Source organism: Equus quagga, chromosome 2 (genome assembly GCF_021613505.1).
Source record: "Equus quagga isolate Etosha38 chromosome 2, UCLA_HA_Equagga_1.0, whole genome shotgun sequence".
NCBI lineage: Eukaryota > Metazoa > Chordata > Mammalia > Perissodactyla > Equidae > Equus > Equus quagga.
In genome coordinates, this window is record NC_060268.1 from 13,459,065 (window position 1) to 13,482,910 (window position 23,846).

General features: G+C 33.9%; 1 protein-coding gene across 7 annotated transcripts in view; it reads left to right on the forward strand.

Annotated features, from left to right (window-relative positions):
- Nucleotides 1-23,846, forward strand: part of RALGAPA1 (Ral GTPase activating protein catalytic subunit alpha 1) — a 226,824-nt gene that overhangs the window by 72,391 nt on the left and 130,587 nt on the right. For 3 of the 7 annotated variants that reach the window (XM_046650085.1, XM_046650106.1, XM_046650114.1), the window contains exons 15-19: nucleotides 1,097-1,334; nucleotides 2,340-2,501; nucleotides 10,188-10,328; nucleotides 19,592-21,133; nucleotides 22,924-23,048. In XM_046650085.1, coding sequence (XP_046506041.1) covers nucleotides 1,097-1,334; nucleotides 2,340-2,501; nucleotides 10,188-10,328; nucleotides 19,592-21,133; nucleotides 22,924-23,048 — 2,208 coding nt within the window. Of the gene's footprint in view, nucleotides 1-1,096; nucleotides 1,335-2,339; nucleotides 2,502-10,187; nucleotides 10,329-19,591; nucleotides 21,134-21,828; nucleotides 21,910-22,923; nucleotides 23,049-23,846 lie in introns of all 7 variants that reach the window. The other 4 variants (XM_046650124.1, XM_046650133.1, XM_046650095.1 and 1 more) reach the window with 4 other exon arrangements.

A 23,846-nucleotide genomic window follows, 5' to 3' on the forward strand; every position in this document is an offset into this window, starting at 1 on the left:
ATACAAATACTTGGATAAAATGGTTCCTAATGTCAAAGATAGAAGCTGTCTCAGATCTAATTCTCGGCCATAAGTATAACTGTTCAAATTAATTTTTTTTCAGATACACTAGTTTAGCTAAAATTCTCTGCTGGTGGCGAATAATCCTTTGAAACCAGCTACCTTTATTATCTAAACTCCTCTTGACTTCATTAGCTTTTTTTTGTCTAAATTTCCCTGTTATTAGAACTAACCCAATGATGGGCGCTATAGGAAGACAAAATTTTAGCTTGCTATATGGAATAACTTTTTTGTAGTCTGTTTAAAGATAGAATGGAGGGTCACTAGTTGTTACTATACTGTAGACTCTGCTCATTTTCATCTTTATATTTAATGTGTAAATTTATGTGAATTCCTTAGTGAAATTTGTAGACCTCAGATTTTGAAAGACTTTATTTTGTGACTTGTTTCTTCAGTAGGAGGGTGTATCTTCGGTAGAAATCTGTAAAATCTCAGAAGTACTGGCTAATCAGTAATTCCGGTCCTGTTATGAATACGTTTTTTAGGCTATGATTGGATTTATTACAGAATGCTTTTGATTCCTCTAGTGTCTTTAAAATGAAATTTAATTTATCCTTTAGTTTACATATAATTTTTCAAAAACACATTTCATTAAGTACATTTCTAGTAACTTGTTTTTTTAGATATTCAAATTGTGTAGTTGGTGATTTCCATCTTTAAGAATGTAGGTGTTGGTTTTTTAGTTCAATAATTTCAACGCTTAATAGAGTGGGGACTTTTATCTGTTTTTAAACAGCATTTATTTTATGTAACATTAATGTAATACAGCATGAAGGATAGTTACAACTTTAGGAAGATTTCTTTTCAGTTTTGGCAACTTGTCTTAATTACTAGAATGTTGGGAGTTGACAGTTGTTGAAATGAAATTTATAGTAGGTGCTAATGATTGTGTGAATTACTTTTATAAGTATTATGTACCAAGAAAGGGTCATGAATATTATGTGATTTAAAATTCTGCTTGTTGTTAGGTAATTTTAAAATAATTGTCTGATTTTGAACATATTTCATTGTTGTTTCTGATTATTTGTCTTTATAGACTCTTATAGTTGCCTGGATCAAGGCAAATCTAAATGTGTACATCTCCCGAGAACTGTGGGATGACTTACTCTCAGTATTGTCATCGTTGACCTATTGGGAAGAGTTAGCCACTGAGTGGTCACTGACTATGGAGACACTAACTAAAGTTTTAGCTAGAAATTTATATAGTTTGGATCTCAGTGATTTACCATTGGATAAGCTGAGTGAACAAAAGCAGAAAAAGCACAAAGGGAAAGGTAAGAATTGTTCACGGAGATGCTCCATATAAAGTGGTTTAAATAATCTGGTCTGGGAAAATCAAGCCAGGGAGAAGGTGAGGGTAGAAGTCATGTTTTCTCTTAATTATTCTCTCCTTCATTTACCCTGGAGGTTAAAAATTTTCAATAATAAGCCATGTAGGTACCTTGCAAGTTTTCATGAATTTCGATGAGAGATAAAGTGTTCTGTACATATCTAGCTAAAGTTAAATACTTCAGAATCTTAAATATCTCATTTTTAATAATTAGCCAAAATGAAAATTTATAAAACCTTTTTTATCATATGCAGTTTTTTGTTAGAACTTAAAAGGTGATTTCATGTTATTCTATTTAAAAAGAATTATTTGAAAAATTCTTATGAAAGCATTTTCCTGGTTTTAACTAAAAGCAAACTTTCCCTAGATGTGGACTCTGTTTCTGTCTACTGTTAAAAAGGGGGAGAGTGACAGTAACATAGTGATTATATCATGAATACATGTTTTTATATCCTTGGTTTGTTACTATTTTTCACTTCTAATAATTACTTGCTAGCTAGAGATTACATCTGAGTCACATACTTAACAATAGTCCAGGGTGGTAAGTATGTGACCAAACTACTTTTTCCTGGACTATTTATTTTCCCAGTGGCTGTTACTGGCAACTAGAGATTTAGTAACTTCCACCCCAGGGTGGCTTTTCGTCAGCTCACTTTGTTCTTTTTGGCTTGTGCAAATGTTTCATTTCTATAATGAAGCAAGTGTGTGGCAGGGGATTTATGGTAATTTATTGTTGACTACGTATTTTTTAAATTCTGCATCAGTTTTGTAATATGATTTTTACATAAAATGAAGTTCAGAAAAGCTTTACAGTACACAAGCTTTTTATCTTGTTACTTTAGAATACATTATGAGTAAACCCAAGAATCTGAGGCAAGGTGGCACACATAATTTGAAGAGATTATTGATCAGGTGACAGTATACTGAGATTGGAAATCTCCATTTCTAGGAGTTGGACATGAATTTCAGAAAGTTTCAGTTGACAAGTCATTTTCCAGAGGATGGAGTCGCGATCAGCCTGGCCAAGCCCCCATGAGACAGAGAAGTGCAACAACCACTGGTTCCCCAGGAACCGAAAAGGCGAGGAGTATAGTACGTCAAAAAACAGTTGGTATGTGCTCTTTAAAATCATGAGAATTGTACAGGGCAGTGTGTTTATACTCCTTAATAACAATGTATGTAAATACGTAGTTTTCTTATCAGTTGATTTTTGTTGTTTCATGAAAATTTTATGTAGCAAAACCTTTTTGTCAGTAGTACTCAGAGTCCAATGACATGCTGTATTAGCCCTTTATACTATTAAGATTTATCTTACATTATATACATTGTTTTTATGTAGTTCATTTTATTGTAGTTATCAATTATTTTAAACTTATTTTACAGAATTGAAGAAGTAGAACTCTGATTCACTTTACAGAACTCATGCATTAACTGGTATAGTTTCTACTAAGTGAATATACTCACAAACATGGAAAATTAGGGTAGCTAAGTTTCAGTGGTACAGTTATATAGTTAGAGTGGCTTCACAAACTTGCGGTGAAGACTACGTGCCCTCTACTTGCAGACAATGAGGCCAAGGTGGAGTCTGTTGCTCGTTTCCTTGCTGCTTTTGACAGACATGGAAGAAATTTCTATAATTTTGGAAACAGCAGCAAAGGAGCAATGATGGGAAGAATTTCTGGCTGTAGGATCACTCAGCATAATGTGGACCTAGCTACCATGTTGTTCCTTTTCCTCTCAGAGATTTAGCAGTTGGTCTGAATTGTAGTAGAAAGAGTGCTGCAATGAAAAACAAGAGGGCTTTGTCCTAATCTCTTTTCTCGCTCTCTTTCTTCACTAAATAGCTAGGTGATCTTGAAGAATTTCCTGAACTTCTAGACTTTATTTCCTTCATCTGTGTGGTGGGAATGTTAATACTTCACATAACCTGAAGCAAAATTGCTTGGTGTTCCTCCAGGGTGTACAATCTGTTATGAGGAGAGTTTTCTCTGGGAATGTATCTGTATTTAATGGTAATTAGTGAGAAACACTATTTTAAAGAAATTTAAAACCATTGTTGGAATGATATGTCTTCTGTAAAATGGTTCTAAAGTGTTAAGAATTACAGTTCTAAAGGAAGAAATAAAACTAGAAAGAGAATAGGGAAACTAAAGATTTTAAAAGGGTTAAAAATCATGGTTAGTTTTAAACCCTTCAAAAGAATTATATTTTCACAATTGTCCTCTGCCTCTGAAATAAGCAGAGAATTATATTGATTGTATATGTCAAGCAAGAAGAGTAAGAAATTATACAAGGAAAAAAGATATTGATGGATTAAAATTATTATAATATGTAGAAATTTTGGTATAGAATCACTGTTTGAAATTCTTAGGAAGATGTTGGTTACATCTAAAATGCCTTTCTTCATTTTATATTAATGTCACATTGATAGAAAATGTTTGTGTATTGGTTGGGAGGGAATTGTTCTTTTAAGTTTAAAATTTTACTTTGTTTTACTTAAAACTTGAATCTTTTTTTAAAGTCTCATAGTTTTTTCTGAGTTTAGAAGTAATTTATGCTTAGTGTGGAAGATAAAGTTTAGGGAAGCGTAAGGACCCATTAGATGTCTAATGAGAAATAATCACTGTTAGCGTCTTGGCATATTTCTAATCTTTAAAACGCATATAATGAGTAAAACATTCCCCTTAAATTCATACCTGACTATGATTACTTTCTGCTACCTATGTCAAAACAACCTTATTTGGCTTGTTCATTGAACAAACTTATCAAATAGAAAGTTAAAGCGTTAAAAAGTTTATTAAAAAGATACCTGCATAACGTTGATTTAAATACTAAAAGGGGCAGCAGGTTAAATTAGGATATTCTTTGGACATATATTTTCTTAAATTTTTCAAATTAATTTTTTATATTCTTAGTGAATATACGTAGTTAAAAATTCGAGTTATGATAAAGTGTGTGTGTTCTAGTAAGTCTTTCCCTCATCACTGCTCACCACCTCCCAGTTTACCTCATCAGAGACAAGCACTATTAGTAGTTTCTTGAGCATTCTTCCAAGGATGCTTTATGCGTATACAGGCATATCACATAATGCTTATACTGGTGTGAACCATGGCTTTTAGACATTGGAATGAAAAATATGTATATATATTTTTTGCTGAGGAAGATTCACCCTGAGCTAACATCTGTGCCAGTCTTCCTCTATTTTGTATGTGGGTCACCGCCATAGCATGGCTGCCAATGAGTGGTGTAGGTCTACGCCCGGAAACTGGACCCAGGCTGCTGAACTTAACTGCTAGGCCACAGGGCTGGCCCCGAAAAATAATATTTTTAAGTACTCACTATGGAAGCAGTGTTCTAAGCATTGAAGATATAGATGTGAACAAAATAAAGTCCACTGAAACTGACAGTTGTAGTGTCGGGAGAGACATGTCACAGACAAACCAATAAACACGTCAGGAGGGAGTAAGTTCTGTGAAGAACAGTAAAGCAGGGCAAAGTAAAGAGAGTCTAAGGATGGGGCGATGGAACTGTTTAGATGGAGAGGTCTGTGAAGGCCTGTCTGATCACATGATATGAGAACAGAGACCTGAATACAGTGAGAGCAGATATCTAGAGGAGAAGTGGTCCAGGAAGAAGGAGAAGGATAAAAGCCCTGGAGCAGGAGGGTGCTTGGGTATTTGAGGAGAAGAATAAGGAGGCCAGAGTGGCTGAAATGTGGAGTAAGAAGGGAAGAGAGTGCTAGGAGATGAAGTCAAACTATAATGACATATCTTAAAAATTATTGCATATCAGAAAATGTTGAACTTCTTGCATCATATTTCGTTTCATGGAAGTACCATAATTTAACCTGTATTCTAAAGATTGAAATCTAGTTTATTTCCAATTTTTTGCTATTAAAAATGGTACAGAATATAGTTGTGTATACTTCTATACTTTGTGCCTAAATGCAGGTGTATCTATAGGTTTAATCTGTAGGATTTGAAATTAAATTGCCCTTAAAACAATAAGATACCACTGCACACCTATTATAATGGATAAAATCCAAAACATTGATGACACCAAATCCAGACAAGGATGTGGAGCCACAGTAACTCTCATTGCTGATGGGAATACAAAATGGTACAGCCATTTTGGAAGACAGTTTGAAAGCTTCTTCACAAACTAAACATACTCTTACCATAGGGATCCAGCCATCCTTGGTATTTACCCAGATAAGTTGGAAACATATTTTCACACAAAGACCTTCACACAAATATTTTTAGCAGCTTTATTCATAGCTATAAAAACTTGGAAGCAACCAAGATGTTCTTCAGTAGGTGAATGGATTAACAAACTGTGGTACATCCACACAATGGAATATTATTCAGTGATAAGAAGAAATGAGCTATTAGGCCACGAAAAAAATATGGAGGAGCCCCAAATGTATATTGCTAGGTGAAAGAAGGCAATCTGAAAAGGCTACACAATTGTATGATTCTGCTTACATGACATTGTGGAAAAGGCGGAACTAAGGAGACTGTAAAAGGTCACTGGTAATTAGGGAGTGGAAGTGGGGAGCTGGGCAAGGAAGAGGACTGAATAGGTGGAGCACAGAGAGTTTTAGAGCGCTGGAACTATTTATGATACTCTATTCCAGTATATATTTTGTACTTGACACTCAGTTTTTCTGTAAACTTAAAACTGCTTTTAAAAAAATTGAAGTATATTAATTTAAAAAATACGTGTTCATTAGGAACAGAAAAATAATTTAGACATTTGAAATAACCACAGATTTACCTGTGAAAATTTAAATTTATTTTTTAAGATTTGTGTCATTCTCCATTTCTTAAATTTTATGACTTGTATTGAAAGAAATAAATCACATTGATAATATTTCTGACTTTAATTTACATTTCTGTTTTCTGCAATATTCCCTTTAATAACAAACGTAATTCCGCTCATTAAAACTATCATATTCTTTCCCATGACTTGGAATTACCCGATCAAGTAACAGGATATGTAACTTTTTTAGACCAGTTTAATTTAAACAGCTTTGTTTATACTAGAGGTCTAAACTTATGTAAGCGCCTGAGGTTATAATTTATGAGGACACCAGTATAGTCTATGGTGAAATTTATAAAATAGTGAGTTTTTTAGATGATATTCAAAGCCTTATTTTATAGGTCGCTTTCTAGAATTTTTAAATAGGAATTCTGCTACAAGAATTTATCATTTGTTTTTCCCTTAAAGGTAACTGCATTTAAAAAAATATTAAACATGGCATAATCCTTTAACCTTCAGGTCACCTGAGATGGTCTTACTGAGAAATTTCTGTTATTAATATATAACTTAAGTTTAAAGTTTAATTTAAAAATTGTATCTGGCCAACATATCTAAGAGTTTGCTTATGCCAACAAATGTTAAAGGAGATGCAGTGAATTTAGGACATATTTTAGAGTATATCTGTGAGACGCATTCTATCTTGTTTGCAGTTATAATTTAGGACAAGGCATTCAAATTTTGGAACAAATATATCATGCTTTTGTTTTCTAATGTTCCTCTTAGTTTATGTTCATTATGATATTGGGCCTCAATTTGGGGATGAAGGAATTTCTTCCAGTAGAGAAATATGTATACATGATATGAATTTTACTTAATTATAAATAGGGGAAAATATGTGTAACATTTTGGAAATGAGAAAAGGCTAGAGTTGCCTTCCCCCTGTTTATTGTGTATGTTTCTGTGTTTTTAGTGATCCGTCACATTTGCTGTCCATGAATTTCTTATGCTCCATGGGAACTCTGGAGTGAAAGTTACAGTCTTTGATATAGTGTGTATATTCTGTGGTCCAAGATAAATTTATGTAGAGTGCATCTATTTTTCTTTCTTATTCATCTTTTTGAGAGAGGTGAAGATAAGCCTTCAAAAATCGGCATGTTTACCTGTTTGAAAATTTGTTTTGAATTTTTGATGTTATATTTTCCATACCACCCTTCCATCTACATAAAGCATATTACAGATTTAAGAAGATCACTGGGGCCGGCCCTGTGGCCAAGTGGTTAAGTTCATGCACTCTGCTGCAACAGCCCAGGGTTTCGCCAGTTCGGATCCTAGGCGAGGACATGGCACCACTCGTCAGACCACGCTGAAGCAGTGTCCCACATGCCACAACTAGAAGGACCCACAACTAAAAAAATATACAACTATGTACTGGGGAGATTTGGGGAGAAAAAGCAGGAAAAAAAAAAGATCACCGATGCGCGTGGCTTAGGAATGTATGTGGAAGTGGGAATTTGAGTGGCTTTACAGAGATTCTCTGATCTAAGCTTTAGATGAGTAAATCCCAAAAAATCCCAGTAGCTAATTCATTGTCAGTAATTTTCTATAGTGCAAGTTGCTCAGCAGTGAGGCTCTTGACACATTTCCTGGTATGCATACAGACCTGCAGGATAGTAGCTAATGGAGGGGTGCATTTTTGAAGAATTCATTCAGGAGCATAACACAAACTCACATCACTGCAGTACGGAAAAAGCTCCAAGGGAAATGCCCAAGCTCTTCCTTCAGGTTGGTGGTGGGAAAGAAGGAACACAAGGAATTTTTAGCTCCAGGGAATTACATAATCCAAGGGAAAAATAGAGGAAAACTTGTAATTCATCAATGGAGTTGAAAATTTGATTCAGTTTAGTTTTAAAAGAAATATCTCTAAAAATCACATCTGATTATAAGTGTAGATGAGTATTTTGCCTTTTGTGTTAAGCAGCGCTTCAAGTTTTGCATGTGTTTGTGTTTTTGCTCTAAGAAGTTTTAATGAATGATTATCCAGAAGTCAGCATAACTTTTATTTCAAGTTGGATTATACAATTGTTCATCACTTCCACAAGAAGGAGAAGAAGCCAGCAGGAAAACATGAGTAGGACCAGATTCTGACATTTTGTCTATGGGGTTCAATTTTCAAAATACCCTTATCTTTAATACATTACATGGCAAACCATCTACTGAAGGCAGCTTGCTTCCATTATCATAATATGTTCCAACTTCCCATGTTTTACTGCACATAAATTTACCTAAAAGCTGCTTGTAAAGAATTATTTTTCCAACATTAATAATTTTTTAAAAAATCTCTATCTTTTTCTATTTACGAACTCTGTGACATACATGTAGTTCTTTTGATTTTCTCCTATATGTGTTCACAACTGAAACTTGTTTTTCAGGTGATTGTGCTGGGCTGCCCAAATATAGACACTATTCAGTAAAGATTTACTGAGCTTATATGTGCTAGGCACTAGGGATATAAAGATAAAAGAGAAGAGGTGATAGTTTTTGCATTTGAAAAGTTGGGAGGCTGACATAAAAACACACAACCCACTAAAAAAGAGATTGTAAGATTTATAAAAGCAGGAATTCCTGTTTGTTTCATTCATTGCTATGTTGCTAGTAAGTTAATATGTGGTAAAGTCAGAAAAGCTTCACAGATGAGACGACATTTTCAGTTTGAAGGAGTGTCAGGAAGAAAAGAAGACCAAGTATATTATGAACTCATAAAGCCATGCTGTTATGCAAGAGCGAGAAGTTTTCAGGGAACAGTATACAACTCTGTGGTGGCAGCATGGGAAAACAGGAGGAGGGGGAGGTGACGTTTTCGTGGTTATTCGGCTGGGTCGCAAAGGCTTCGTGTGACAAGCAGAGGAATTTAGCATCAGAGAACCAAGTGTTTCCAGTAGTCAGAAGCATCCAAGGTTTTGAATTGACGTTAACATTGAAATGTTTGTGCCGACATTCCTCTTGCCCTGGGTATTATGCAGCATTGCTTCTTTTAAGTCCTCGATTCATACATAACCATACACCTGCCTTCATTTATTCAGGAAGCTCTAGACTAAAAGTGAAGTAAAAAAAAAGTTTGGGAAGTGTAAATTTGATTATTAATTTGTTTCAAAGTGTATGAAAATTTGTCTTTAGTTTTGTGAACTGGTGACTCTCCTTTTAAGAAATTAGAAATACAGCTACAAATGCAATTTTAAGAAAGTAATCCAGTTTTTCTCTTTAAAAACTTAATCTTTTCAGTTTTTATATAATATGCTTAAGATTTGAATAAGCACAAACGTTTATTTTTCTCAGTAACTTGATTCTTCATGTTGATTGCAAATTCTATTTTCTGTAAATGTTTCTACTTAAATTTTTTAAATTATACTATTAACTTTAATATAAATAAGATATACTGATTTTATTAAGCATTCTTCTCCTACCAGGAACAAATAACTAACCATGAGATTCAATCCTTTAGATTATGAATTTCATAAAATTTTCTAAAAAGACCTATGAGTGACTTTGCAACTTTATTAGGGAAGAGTATGAAAGTAGGAATGATTTGTTCTTGGAAGTCAGCTTCATTAAGAAGAATGGCTCAGAACTGCCTCAGAATGGCTCAAGAAATGCCCAAATATGGTACCAAAAATTTCTTTGAACTAATATTGAGCTTTCTTCGATGTTTTCGTTCAATGAACTTTTCAACCCTTGGTTTTGAGTACATAGTGCTAATTAAAGTGTCTGCTGTTTTTAATGCTGTACCATTGTAACTGCTAATAATGAAAAGCATTTTCCTGCTTTACACCAAAAAATTCACATTTGAAATGTCATCTGTGTTCTCTGATTTCTTTTCTTACAGCTTGCCAGTATTTGCCGTGCTGAAATGTTTTAATTTAAAATTTCCTTCCTTGTATCTTTTAGTTTTCTCTGTTGCTGCTTTTTCTGTGACACAAGCCTTTCATTATAGTCACTCTTCTTTTTTCCTTCCCCACTTCTTTCTTTTCCTTTTTTAAAGCCATGAGAAGCCGATCCATTGGTGAATGTGCTCTGCCATCGGCCTATATACGCAGTGCTAAAAGTGCTCCTGTTCTGATCCATACTTCCAAACCCTTCTTGCCTGATATTGTTCTCACTCCCCTTTCTGATGAGCTTTCAGGTAGTGCCACCTCTGCTAATTTCTGCACCACCTTTTTCACTTTTTAATTCTTCTGCTTTCAAATTTTGCTTAATCAAATAAACTCTGGAAAGTTAATTTCTTTGGGGGAGGTGTGGGAAATTGGGAAAGTGGTTGAGAAATCAACATTTTGAGTTATTTGAACTCTAATGCTATCTTTGCAGTTCATTCTGGAAGTGCTAAGTTTAGTGCTGTGCCAATGTCCAATATTTTTGGTTGTAAATGGACAATTTTTTTCTGTTTACATGTGATTTTTTTCATCTTCTTAGGTGGTTAAAATAAGCAGTAGTATATATATATATTTGTGTTATTATAGATGTCTCGCAAAAGATGACATGGAAGATAATCAGAGCTTTGACTTTTAATTTCCCATTGTTTTAACTAAAGATATGGTAGGTCTGGAATAATGCATTCTCCATTATCTATAGTATAAGCAAGGGGAATCCATGATTGAGAAAAGGACATAATCTAAAAGTTGCTTTGGAATAAATCTTTGTATTTATATTAGATTATAGTAGTATGTAGAATTCTGAGAGCTCACTCATTTTTAAGCCAAATAAAGAAACTACTCTGTGAAGCCCCAATTTCTAAGGAGCCTCAAAACTTAGCTTCCAGTTCTGCCTCAGGTCTTTGAAGCCCAGTCCTGGCATGGTCTGCTCTTTAGTAAGGTTTAATTTATATATAGTAATAATCCATAGATCTTGGGTTCAGTTCAGTTCAGTTCAATGAGTTTTGAGAATTGCGCACACCGCTGTTAACCATCACCCCAAACGAAATATAGAATGTTTCCCTTACCCCCAAAATTGCCTGGTGACATTTTCAAGTCAGTACCCTTCACACAGGCACACACACACTCACTTTTTGATTTCTATCACCATAGATTAGTTTCTTCTTTTCTTTTAAATTTTATATGAGTGAAATTATACAGTGTCTTTTCTTTTAGACAAAGGCAAACTTTTGAATATAGTTACTATGCAAAATGTGCTAATTCAAAGAAAGTTACTTGTACATTCTTGGGTACTTTTCCGTCATTCTTCTTAGGAGTGTTTCCCTGACGTTGCCACTTTGGTGAGGTTGCTGATTTTTTTCTTTTTAAACAACCTATGTCTGTACCCTTTCAATTGCTAATAGATCATAGGCTTATTCGAGAGAATGTGCACTTTTCTTAAAAATGATATTTCAGAATGAAGTCCCTTCCACCATCCCTAATCCCATTAAGATCAGAAATTTCTCCCAAACCAGATGTGAGGGTTGGGGAGGTTACACAATTGAGAGTTAAATATGTGTGAGTACACAGACAACTCTTGCATTTGGTATGCTTTGGAAATATTGTAAATGTAGAAACTTTGTATTTGCTTTTCTCAAAATGAGAAAAATATTCAATTATCAGATGTAATATGTTTGTATTTTCTAGCTCAGGATACCTTGTTTGGGAAACAGTTACTTCAGCATATTCTTTTTCATATTTTTGCGAGGTGTTCAGTATTATTTTTGAAGCCAAAATACAATTAATAAGAAATAATGAATTTTATAATGAAGTTGGTAGTTGATTTTGCAGTTTTATTGATGACAATAATAAAATAGGAAACTTTACTTCAAATCCAAACCTGAATGCTCAATAAATATTTGATGATGAGTGATTATATTAAAATATAGTAAAATTAGGCTACATGAGTAATTTAAACTATCGATGCAAAAAGTAGTAAGATTAGGAAATATATAAGTGGAATAATACATTTTAATATATGGAAGGAAACAGCACATATTTTTGTTACATATCATGCTTAGCTACAAGCAAAGAGTTAAGATATTTTGTCTCTTTTCTGCTCCATTTAGGCACTGTACCTTCTTATGTAAGTAGCACTGATTTTGGTTGCTTACATCAGACTATAATTTAGTTACTTAAATTGGCAAACGAAACAATGTTTTTGTTCTTGTAACTAAATTAGATATAGCTAAAGGAAACTCCCAATTTGTTGTAAATTTCTCTTAGATGTATTTTTTTGCTTCAAGCTTTTTCCCTTTTTAATATAGTTACACCATTTAGTGCAAACCATTTTTGACATGTTTAGAAAAATTAAAATCAGTTTTGGCTGCCAATTCTTAAATGTTTCTTGGATGAAATATTCTACTACTGTCTTAAAACTGTCAGGAAGATTTATTTTTTTCTCAGAATCTTAAGGGCTTTACAAAATTTCTTGTCTGAAACAAATAATATTTTGGCAAATATGCACATTATGTGCTAAAATATTATTAAAAAGCTAAAATAAAGGTGAGATTGTTCCCTTTAAAATGTTCCAAAGTAGTACCTTACCCGGGATACGTTCCTGTTTCCTTTGCTGTAAATACATATTTCAGAAAGGTTACTGTTTATGATGTGATGGGGGAAGTGTTTTATGAAGGATGTTTGAAAGGCATTTTCTAAATGGGAGTTTTATCTGTTCTTTTTTTCATTTCCCGCATTTGAGGGGGATTTAGATTTAAAGATTTAGATAATAGACACTAGTCACTAAATCAAAACAAACTATATATTTGATTATCAAAATAATACATGTTAATTTTAGAAAATATGGACCCTATGGAAAAGTATATGAAAGAATATACAGAATCCTTGAAACGAATGCTTATGTATCAATAAATTAAAATATAGTTGCCTTCATTTTTTTTGTGCAAGTGTACATATAAAATGTAAGAGTATAATTAGACTTAGTTATTTTGAGTAAAAATCATTTTTCTCTTAGGATTTAAAAGTGAGTGGCAAGGAACATGTAAAGTAGCAGCAAACACCGTCCTTCCTGAGAACTGGCTTGTGAATGAATTCAGCATTTTCCAGGTTGACATGTACATTCAGAACACTTTCCAGGTGTTAGTAGGTATTAAAGGGTTAAAGATTCCTATTTTATGTCATTTTATTAAAGGCCCCCAGAAGTCCTGTTAAAACAACAACTGTTTAATCCATTATTTATCAAACTTATTTAAACATGGAGAACTTTTCCTGGTACACATATTGACATCCTGTAGCATGAAGTTTCCAGAGAGAACAAGTTGGAAAGATATAAAACTAACCTCATAATTTTAAAAATTAACTCTATGAAAATTGGGTGAGATTATCCTTGTACAAGCTTACACAGGAGAAACCTGAGATACTGGATTTTTTATTGCCTGTCTGGTTCTTGGAGGCGAATTGAAGGCCTGGAGTTTGCTTCTCAGGTGTTCAGTGCATTGAGGGGGTGAGGGGAGGGGAAGAGAAGGAGGAGAGGAGTGGGGGAGGGAGGGAGAGAGAGAGATAGGGAGAGGAAAAAGAAGTTATATGAACAGGGATTTTATGTTTAAATAGTGCTAAACTTATAAAAGAAAATCACTACAAACTTCATTTCTTAACCAAACTGTTTATTTGCTCATGTTTTCTTCCAAGGTTTGAATAAATTTTACTTTAGAATAGTTTAACATACAGAGAGAATTAATAAGGAAAGTAAACTACATAAAGGGGAAAAACAAAAGTTTTTCATAGTTTGTCTTTTTCCCTTATGTGAGCAGGCTTAATCAAAACTCGTAATATAACCTGTTTCCTGGGTGCCTCATCTAAGACCAGGAGTGGAGGTTTCTGTAACTACTTCACCAGAAAAACAATGAAACTACTCATAAACAATCAGTCTAGCTTTTGATCAGAAGCAGAGTTTTTCAGAAGAATATTTACCTGATACTCTTGAATACTTACGGAGGTAAAAGGAATCTCCTTTTAATTCCTTTTTTTTTTTTTTAGCAGACTAAGATGTTTAAGAATAGACCATCAGTTTTCAAAGTACCCTACTTTTGTCCAGTCGTTTTTTCTCCTTCACTGTTCTTGGTTAGATGACCATTCTACCCGCATTCATGTGAGTGTGTTGCCATATGGTATAGCTTTATATTGACTAAACTGATTGAATAGCTGAATATCCTTGAAGAGCTTTTCTTAAGCTCTGGACACTAGTTAAGGGCATTGCCACTATGTCAGTGACGTTAGTTCTTAACGTCAGACTCATCTGATGTTGAAAAAATATTTTTTCCCAGGCTCCTGCCTCAGGTTTTGGTATAGTATGCTGGGGGTTGCACAAGACCTAGCATTATTTTTTAAAGCTCTGCAGGTCATGCTGGGGTCTGTTGGGCAAGCCACACTTTTGCTGTCCTTTCTCCTACACTAGATTGTACTTGTACACATTTGGTAGCCCAGCCTTGCAGTCTTTTCCTGACAAACAGATTAGAGAGAAGCCAGAAATCTCAATAATTGTTCTTAAGCAAATTAGTTTTTACTGCCCAAAATAATACTTTACTGAAAGAAGGGACGTAAGAGAACATACGTATGGTGGACATCTGACTTTGTTTATACTTTTGTAACTGTTTCTTATTATTGCCTAATCAAATACTGTGGGTTTCTCACCCTGAAATTAAGTTTACAGACCCACCTTCTTCCAGTTAGTTCTCAAAACTGCTAATTTGTTTACCATAATTGTTGCTGTTAGACTAGTCTGCCTAGGCCGTATTACATAGGCTGCTAATGTTACTAACAATGCTTCATTATTTAAATGGAGCTTTGTAAAGCAAAATGTTTTTATCTTTCTACTTTTATTTTCTGAGTCCCAAGAGAAAGAAGGTGGTATCTCTCATACCCTCTCCAGTTCCTGGATTCAGCCTAATTGGGAGGAGGATTTTGCATCTCTTATAAACAAGTAGGCGCTTCTCTACACAATCAAGGAATTTCTTTCTTGTCATCAATATATGATAGTAATATTTTACAGCTTTTCCATGTGTATTCTGCTGATTCTAGCATAATTCTAAGTTAGATCTTTTTTTGGCTGAAATAATTTGTGTTAGTTCTTTGAAAAGTACATCTCAATAAAAATGTGAAGCAAACTTAAACATGCTATTATGTCACACGCTCATAAACAAAACAGTGTAATTTTCTTAGGATAAAAAATATATTGATCATATGTCTATTTCCAGAATTTAAAAGTCAGGGAAACAATATTAGGAGGATAAAGAGTAGAAAATAGTTTAGTGTTTTAATTTTAGTGGCATAAAATTAAAATTAACTGAGCTTGGTTTGTTGCTTTTCAGTCTTTTCATGTGATTTCAGTGATGTAGATACTGCTTTGAATTACCTGCAAATTGAAGATCTGGTCTTAAAAAGGTGTACAGTTTTTGCTAGCCTCTGTTAGTAATGAAATTGGAAAAATAGATGCTCTATAGTTCTTACTTACCTTGAAGGTATGTTACCATTGTTGCCCAAATTGGCAAAAAAAATTTTAATTACATAAAGGACATTATAATTTCCTTTAGGTAATTCCAGAAAAAACTTGAGCTTCAAAATCGCATCAATTTCTGCGTATACTAATATGAATGATTTTATGAATTTAGGAGCTGTAAAAATAAGTTCGTGTTTGTAATTGGCCAAGAATAGAATTTAACTTTGGTAAAAGGAATTTTGACACTTAATTCTGTAGCAGAATTTCGTTTTAGAAATTATTAAAATTTTCTAGTAGTATGTTAGTATTATAACTTGAGGTGTTTTTCCTGAGGAGTTAGCTTGCTATTTTATTAATTAGCAGCTTCTGATTTTTAATATAAAAGACATGCTTTCCTTCTGCCAGTATTTATTGAGCCCCTCCTGTGTGACAAGAGCTACTTCAAGCAAAGGGGATATTGTGATGTTAATACAAAGAAAATCCTGAAGAAATGTAAATTCTAGTGGAAGCCTCTTTTTTTTTTTTTTTTTTTTTTTTGGTGAAGAGGATTGTCCCTGAGCTAACATCTATGCCAGTCTTCCTCTATTTTGGATGTGGGACACCGCCACAGCATGGTTTGATGAGCGGTGTGTAGGTTCACGCCTGGGATCCAAATCCATGAACCCTGGGCCACCAAAGCAGAGCATGTGAACTTCACCACCATGCCACTGGTCTGGCCCCAGAAAGAATGTTTTTTTGCACATTACAAGCAAATATTGCACTTTAATTTATAGCTTATCTTTTGAAATAGCAAAGAAAACTTTTCTTTGAAACAGAATATTCAGAAAAAACTACTACTTGGTTCAGAAATAATTTTCAACACTTTAATACTAAACATTATTAAGCAAATCTAGAGATAAAACTTAACATTTCTAGTACTTTGTAGGCTTCATAGGAAGCATTTTCTCAATGTTCAAGTTTTTTTTTTAGTTTGTTAAAAACATTTTTCTTGTTCTGCTCATTCAATAATTACTAATACTTTAGATTAAGATTCTTTAATTTAGAGGCTGCTACATTTCAAGGTAAAATGTAAGCGGCATAATTAAATTGTTTTGAAGGCCATTTTTGTTTAAACCTGATGCCACCATTATTTTTAGCAATCCAGTAGAAAGTTTATTAGTTGTCTTTTCTTGCATAATTTACTAAAATTCATATTTGACTAAGTTTTGATTTCTAAGATTCTTACCTTTATAGAGATAAATCACTGTGCTACTTTATAATTTCTTAACCCAATTTTTAGCAATTTAACAAAATTATTTCATGAATATGTAACATATATTCAGGGTACTAAGAACATGGATTAATTTTTGCCTTCCTTCAAGTCCCAGCTCTCCACTTTATAGCTATGTAACCTCAGGCAAGTCACTTAAATAGTTTCTTCATCTGTAAAATGGGGATAATAACACCTACTTCACAGGTTGTTGTGCGGATTAAAGGAGTTAATATATGTAAGACATTTGGAATAATGTCCAGCATATGAAAAATCTATGTAGGATTTAGGTATTATGTAGTCCTTTCCTCCTTAACAAGGTTCAGGTATATTTCCTTAAATTTAAGGCTTATTAGAGCCGATTATGTTTAATTCAAGTGCTGACATTGGTTTCCTGTCAGCAAATATTTTCTTCTTTGATTTTGTGCAATTAGTATTGTCTTTAAATTTAAATTCTCTAATGGTACATTACTGAAAGAAAAATGTTCTTTCTTTGTTTTTAAAGCTCTTGCCCTCTTAAACGTTCATGAGAGTTTTAGCTATTCATTTGTAGCAACAAAAGTTTAGGAAAAAAACACTTAGACTGAAATAATGGTTAAATTTTCTAATATGCAATGTGAGGACCGAGTTTGGGAAGAAATTCTGAAAAACAGAACTTCATAGTCTTTACTGGCTTCTTTAGAATGGGAAAATTATGGAATATCAATAAACTAAAAATTGAAACTAATATTCTACTTTTCTCTTAAGTTCATGTATTTGCTAGTCTTGTAACATTAGACTTTAATAAGGTTCTAAGATCCTGATTTTGAATTTGGAGCTGATAAAATACAATTCCAACTATATAATTGTTAAGAATTTTTATAGAAGAGTTATACAGTCCTTATCCTTTGCTGAGTCCTGTTAGAATATTTCGTGGAAGCAAACTTGGGGTGTGTGTTGAATATTATCTCTGTCTTCTAGGCAGAGGATCTTACAAATTGTGGGAGATAGAACAGACGAAAATACTCATTACATTCGTTAAGATACACAAATATGCATTAGTTATCTCCTGCAATAATAAATAATGAATATAAATGTGCAGTTTCTGAGGAAATGTTTTGCTTTTCATTTAGAAAAATTTCTAAGTGGAGTGTATGAAGAAGAAAGCCAGTGTCGTTTTTTAAAGTATTATATTCTCCTCATCTTAGTGATAAAAGAAATGAATTGTTTCCAGTTTAGTAGACAGGGTGCATTTGACTGTGCTGGGAGTATAAATGTGTATCTTGAGGAATATAGTGGATATTGGCAGAATAGAAACTTCTCTTGATCTGAATTTAGTGCAAAGTGGCTCCTTTTGGACCTGATACAAAGAGGGTGATATGAATGAAATGACAGAAGGACCAGCTTCCTTTCGTCCACAACATGGATCCTGAGAATGTTTTGAATCACTATCCCATCTTAACGTGAGAAGACTGGCTCTCAGAGTCTAGAGTAAGAAGCCCAAGTTCTAGGCCTAGCACATCACTGAGTTACTGTGTCGTCGTGGACGAGTCGCTGTTGTACTCTGAATCTAAATATTCTGTTAACTCTTCACTTGTAGTTCGCTTGCTTATATAACCTTTGCATTATAAGCCTAATGAGTAGCAACATCTGACTTTTTGACTTTTTATCCTTTTTACATGATATTTTGCTGGCTTCCGAAAAAAATGTTTTCAGTTATTTCTAGGTAACGTAAAGGCCATGATAGATTCATAGACACTGATGTTTACTTCCAAACTTACTATCTTATATGTATCTATACAGTTAAATACATCTTGTGATTTTCAATTTCATAAAGATTTTTGAGGATTTCCATATACTTATCACTTCACGCAGCAAAAAAAGTGTAATGAATGACATGGAACACAGCCTGCTTCTCAGACTTGACAATTATAAATTTGAGAAAGTGGCTTCACTTTCCTCAGAGAGTTAGATAACCTGTGATGTCCATTTTGACTCTAAAACCTGTCGTTCTTAAAACGAGATGTAAGAAGACACAGTTACAGTTTTTAGGGTTTGATGGTTATTTAATGGAAAGGACCAGTGATAGGCAGAGGATTCTTCCTAGTAGATTAAATGGTGTTTGTGTCAGAAATGAAAAAAGTACAATGAACTTTTTAAACACTGTATTGATTTTATTTGATAAGGATGAATAGATTTTAATACTCTAATAAAATAAACACCTCAGCAAAACAGATAAATTGTTTCCTGACAATAGAACTTTAGGAGGGGGGTGGAGATTTCCATTTGTAACGTGTGATCAAACAGATAGGCAAGATTTGAAGAAAAGATGTTGCCTCTTGCCTGGTAAGAAAAACAGGGGAGTTTCTGAAATCCTGTAAGTTTTTACAATGGGATATTTAGATCGGCTTTCTGTGTTAAGATTGCTTTTCTGCTTGGAACTTAAATAAGTAGGAAAAAGTGAATAGCAAGTTTGAATTGCTTGATTTATTGGCACAGCTCTATCTTTAACTGCACTTCCAAATGTTTCATCACCTCACTGTCTGTTTCTTTGCATGATAACATTTTAAAATGTATTCTGGTAGTTTTCTAATTCATTGACACTACATGCTATATTGGCTTGTGCCCATCATTATTTATAAACAGATTTGTATTTTTAATAGATTTTCTTTCATTGAGCTTACCAAAAAATCTAAGGATTTTTTATTTTTTAAGCGTATGCTTAGGGTATGGTTGAAATTAATACTTTGCATATTTATGTAGTTCCTACTCTACATAATTTTTCTTTTTTGCAGATATTGATGATGCTCAAATACTTCCCCGCCCAACTAGAGTCAGACATTTTTCACAAAGTGAAGACACTGGAAATGAAGTTTTTGGTGCTTTGAATGAGGAGCAGCCATTGCCTCGAAGTAGCAGCACTTCTGACATCTTGGAACCATTCACTGTTGAACGAGCCAAAGGTGCAGTTCCTGTCATTGACAGTTCATCCCGTCATGCGCCAAGCTTGCAGAGTTCCACAGAGGCTTCTTCAATAACTAGATCCACTGAAAGCCACATCACTGATACTCATAGTAGAGAGTCTTCTCTGGAAGTTGGTGATAGCATATATGACCATCTTTGTCACTTAATAGATCCAGTAGAGCTTGCAGATTCAGCTTTTGAACAGATCCAGTACCTTGACCTTGAAGGAGATGATGATCTTCTTTCCTCTCTGAAAGAATATTTTAAGGAAAACCAGGAAAATCATAGTAAAAATGAGTTAGGTAAAGATGCAGCTTCTCAGGAAGTGATTATTGCCGTAAATAGGGATGAAAGATCATCCTTAGATAAATTAGAAAACATAGACCAGGAAAGTAAATCAGAAAATATCACCTCCTTTGTTGGGACTCCTGAAAACATACAGTTTCAAAAAGAACCAAACTCAGCTGTCTTCATGAGTAGTATTGCACCTAACCAGTTAGACAGTTTTATGAGAACAAAAACTTCTGAAAAATCTAAACAACTAAACAGTGATAAACAGTCATCGGAACCTAGTTCAGGTAGCCCTTGTGATAAAGAGAAGAGGAAACATCTGTATAGACAGACAGCCACAGAATTAGATGCCTGTGTAGATATGACATTAGTTGAAAAGGTTAAGAGTGTGCAAATTAATGAAAAAATCACTGTCCCACATGTTATGCATGCCAAGAAAACTACACTAAAAGCACCTGTTAACCGTAGAATGCCTCATGTTACAAACACTAGCAAGCTTTCTCCAACTAAAAGGAGCTTGTCTGAAACAGTAACTCATAGAGCCAAAATCATGAAAATTGCTACTAAAAAGCGAAATAGTGTTCATGTTACTTTTAGACCATCTACTGAGTCGGTTCAGTTTTATAACCCTCTGGAAAACAAAGAGGCTCCATGGAAGATGAGACTGCGGAAGCTCAGTGGCTTCAGTAGTAGTAGCAGTAGCAGCACCAGCAACACCCATGCCAGCTCAAACAGTGTTCCAGAGCTAGTCAAACCTGGTGTGTACAGGCCTCTAGATACAGTTAGTGCAACAACAGTAAGTAGTAAAACAAGTAAGGAATCTACAGAGATTCCCACCACCATATCACCAAAAGAAGGAGTAGCAAGTAACCAGCCAGGGAGTCGCAGTGCTCTTAGGTCATCAAGTCATGAGGCAGGGCTACAGCAGGGCTCCCTGGGTGGCGTTTATAAAACTGTTGTACATGCTCTTTCGAAGCCGAAGGCAAATGTTTCCCCACAGAGGCAGAACAGAATGCCACCAGAGGCTCCACTGAGGGATCTGTACAGTCATGTAATGGGCTATTTTGGAAGGAAAGCTGCAGGTGAGCACTAACAGTGTGCAGAGCGCAAAAGGAGACAGACAGCACCAGTTTGGCTTAATGCAACTGAAGCAAGCTCTAAGCAATCAAAAAGCTTTGGGATGGTCACTGCTTTCTCTCTGTTTGGTTATGCATGCGCCTTTTCCCAGCTGTATTTTTCCCAGCATAAAACGTTTATTTAAATTACTAATTTCCCTTATAAGGCATTTAGTTAAACCTCTTTGCTGCTGAACACGATAGGAAAGAAGATGATATAGGAAAATTTTAATGACCTTTCAAAGCTATCTAAGTCAAATATTTTTCCTCAGTGTGTGCCTTGAAATTACGTTTACTGAGGAGTCAGAATACTTTCTCCCCTGCCCCTATAGTTTATATTTAAAAGGGCACCAGTTATATCTAATTGCGTTCATCCATTTTTAATGCTGATTTATTTGGTTTTATCTTTTTTCTTGGTAAAAAAATTACTTTGACGTTATATAACATAATGGAAATCAAGGTCCTACAACCAGCACCAACATTTTTAGTTAACTATTATTGAAGAGGAAATTATTTCTTAAATCTCAAAGTGGATTTAGTTACTTTTCATTTAAGCCATTTCCAAACAAGCTGTAGGCTTTTTAGTTTTGCATTCATATGTATAGAATGCAAGTTATGGCCTTGAAACACTTATCATTACTTTCTTTTTTCTGAGATTTTAGATGTGCATAAAGGTTTCATGATAGCCAATCATGAGTTAAGTATGGAACCTCTATGGACAGATTACAGAAAGCAAGATTATGGTAACTGTTTTCTCTTATCTTGATTCAAATTTAAAATAACTTTACAGATATAGAAAATTAACTTTCAGCAGTAAGGTAGGTTTTGATTTTATTTGTTTAACATGATTTTGTTAGCATGATTAACAGAATGCTTTATAATGCATCTTGCGTTGAGCCATTAATGCCACTTGAGGGCAGTATTTGACAGCTTAGCAAAGCCTGGCCAAGTAATATAAAGATAATGGTATTTCACAGTGAGCTCCTGACCAGTGTATTTTCTTAACCTCAAATGCTTGGTAGTTCATAAGGAATATAAACAGTGCTTATTTTCTTTAAATTGCAGAGAAATCAAGTTTTCAATAGTGAAATAAATAAATATCTGTTTTCTGTAAGTTAGTTTCCCAAGTTTAAAACTTTCTTGTTAATGTAAATCATAATGTAGTCAGAAAAAATTAAAATAACTATTGTGGGTTTTTTTCACGGAAAAAACTTTGTGAAAATAAACCTCTTCTTTCTAAAAGCAATAAAATTAGATTTTGTAGTGAATAGAAACAACATTATGTCAAAATCATAGAATTTTTATTTATAAATATCTGAACTTAAATTAATTTATATCCCACTCAGATTTGCATAGATTTCAAGAGATATAGTCCTTGTAAATAATTCGATGGGGGAAAGTGGGATTATAAATTATTAAGGCTCTGTGTAGAAGCATAGAGGCAGGAAGAAAGATAAATATACCAGTTTCTTTATAGGCAATATTAACCTAACTCCAACTAGTGCTTATCTGTAAGCTTTCTTGCTGTTTAAGGTTATACTGAAGATTGACTAACATCTGCTTAGTTAAATAAAGTAAATATCAATTTACTAATTCTTAAAATTAAATCTAAAAGGAGAGAAATTATTCGTAAATGCATGTTTGCAAATAATTGATATGGCGTAGATAATTTGTTTTGGATTGATTTTGTTTGTTTCAAACTTAGAAAATGCAGTCAAGTCTTTCCTCACTATATATAGTTATTTATTTATTTTTAGTCAATAAAGAGGACATGAGCCCCAAACTGCCCCCTCTTAATAGTGATATTGGCAGCAGCAATGCTAATGTTCCTGATCTGATGGATGAGTTTATAGCAGAACGACTTCGAAGTGGTAATGCCTCAGTAAGTGTTATTCTGTTTTATTTATTTGATTTTAGAGAGGAGGGTAGAGAAACTAAGCTATGTACCTGCATACAAATATATGTATAGAATACATATGTGGAAATTTTTATCCCAAACAGCCTTCCCCCAAAATTTAACTTTTTTTGAATTAAGATTTTTAAATTATATTTTTATCATATATTTTATCCAGAGACATAGAACAAGCACGCTCATAGTTTTGACCAGGGTAAAAGATTGGAATACCTGTTTGCTTAGCAACTTAGGGATAGGGCACTACTTCCTTCTTCCCGCTCTTTTTCATCTTCGCTCATAGGTTACCCTCATGTCCACTGCCAGCCCTCAGCAGAAAGGAGAACAGTAGAGGTCTTCTGGCCCACCTCTCATAAATTTGATAGCATGAATACTGATTGCTTAATCATTCCAGATAACTTTGGAATCGATTTTAAAGTTACCTATATCCTGAGTATTAGAATTATGGCAAAATGAAAATAGGAGCAGTTTTATTCCTAATAATGCTTAAGTGTTAAGGAAAGATAAATATGTGTGGAATTGCTTTTTTTAAGTGGTCATATTTTCTTTGGATTTCAGCTTATCTTTAGTGAAAGTCCATAGCTCCATTGCATTTTCCTTTTTTTTTTAGTTTTTTTCCTCGAATAGGAAAAATTTATAAAATCATTATATGGAATCATTATAGAGTGACATCTTTGTCATCATTCTTCCCTCCCTCCACTATCTGCTTCTTTTTCCGTTTGAATACTTTGCTCTGTCTACTGTCTTAGCATATGTTCAGTCCATTGA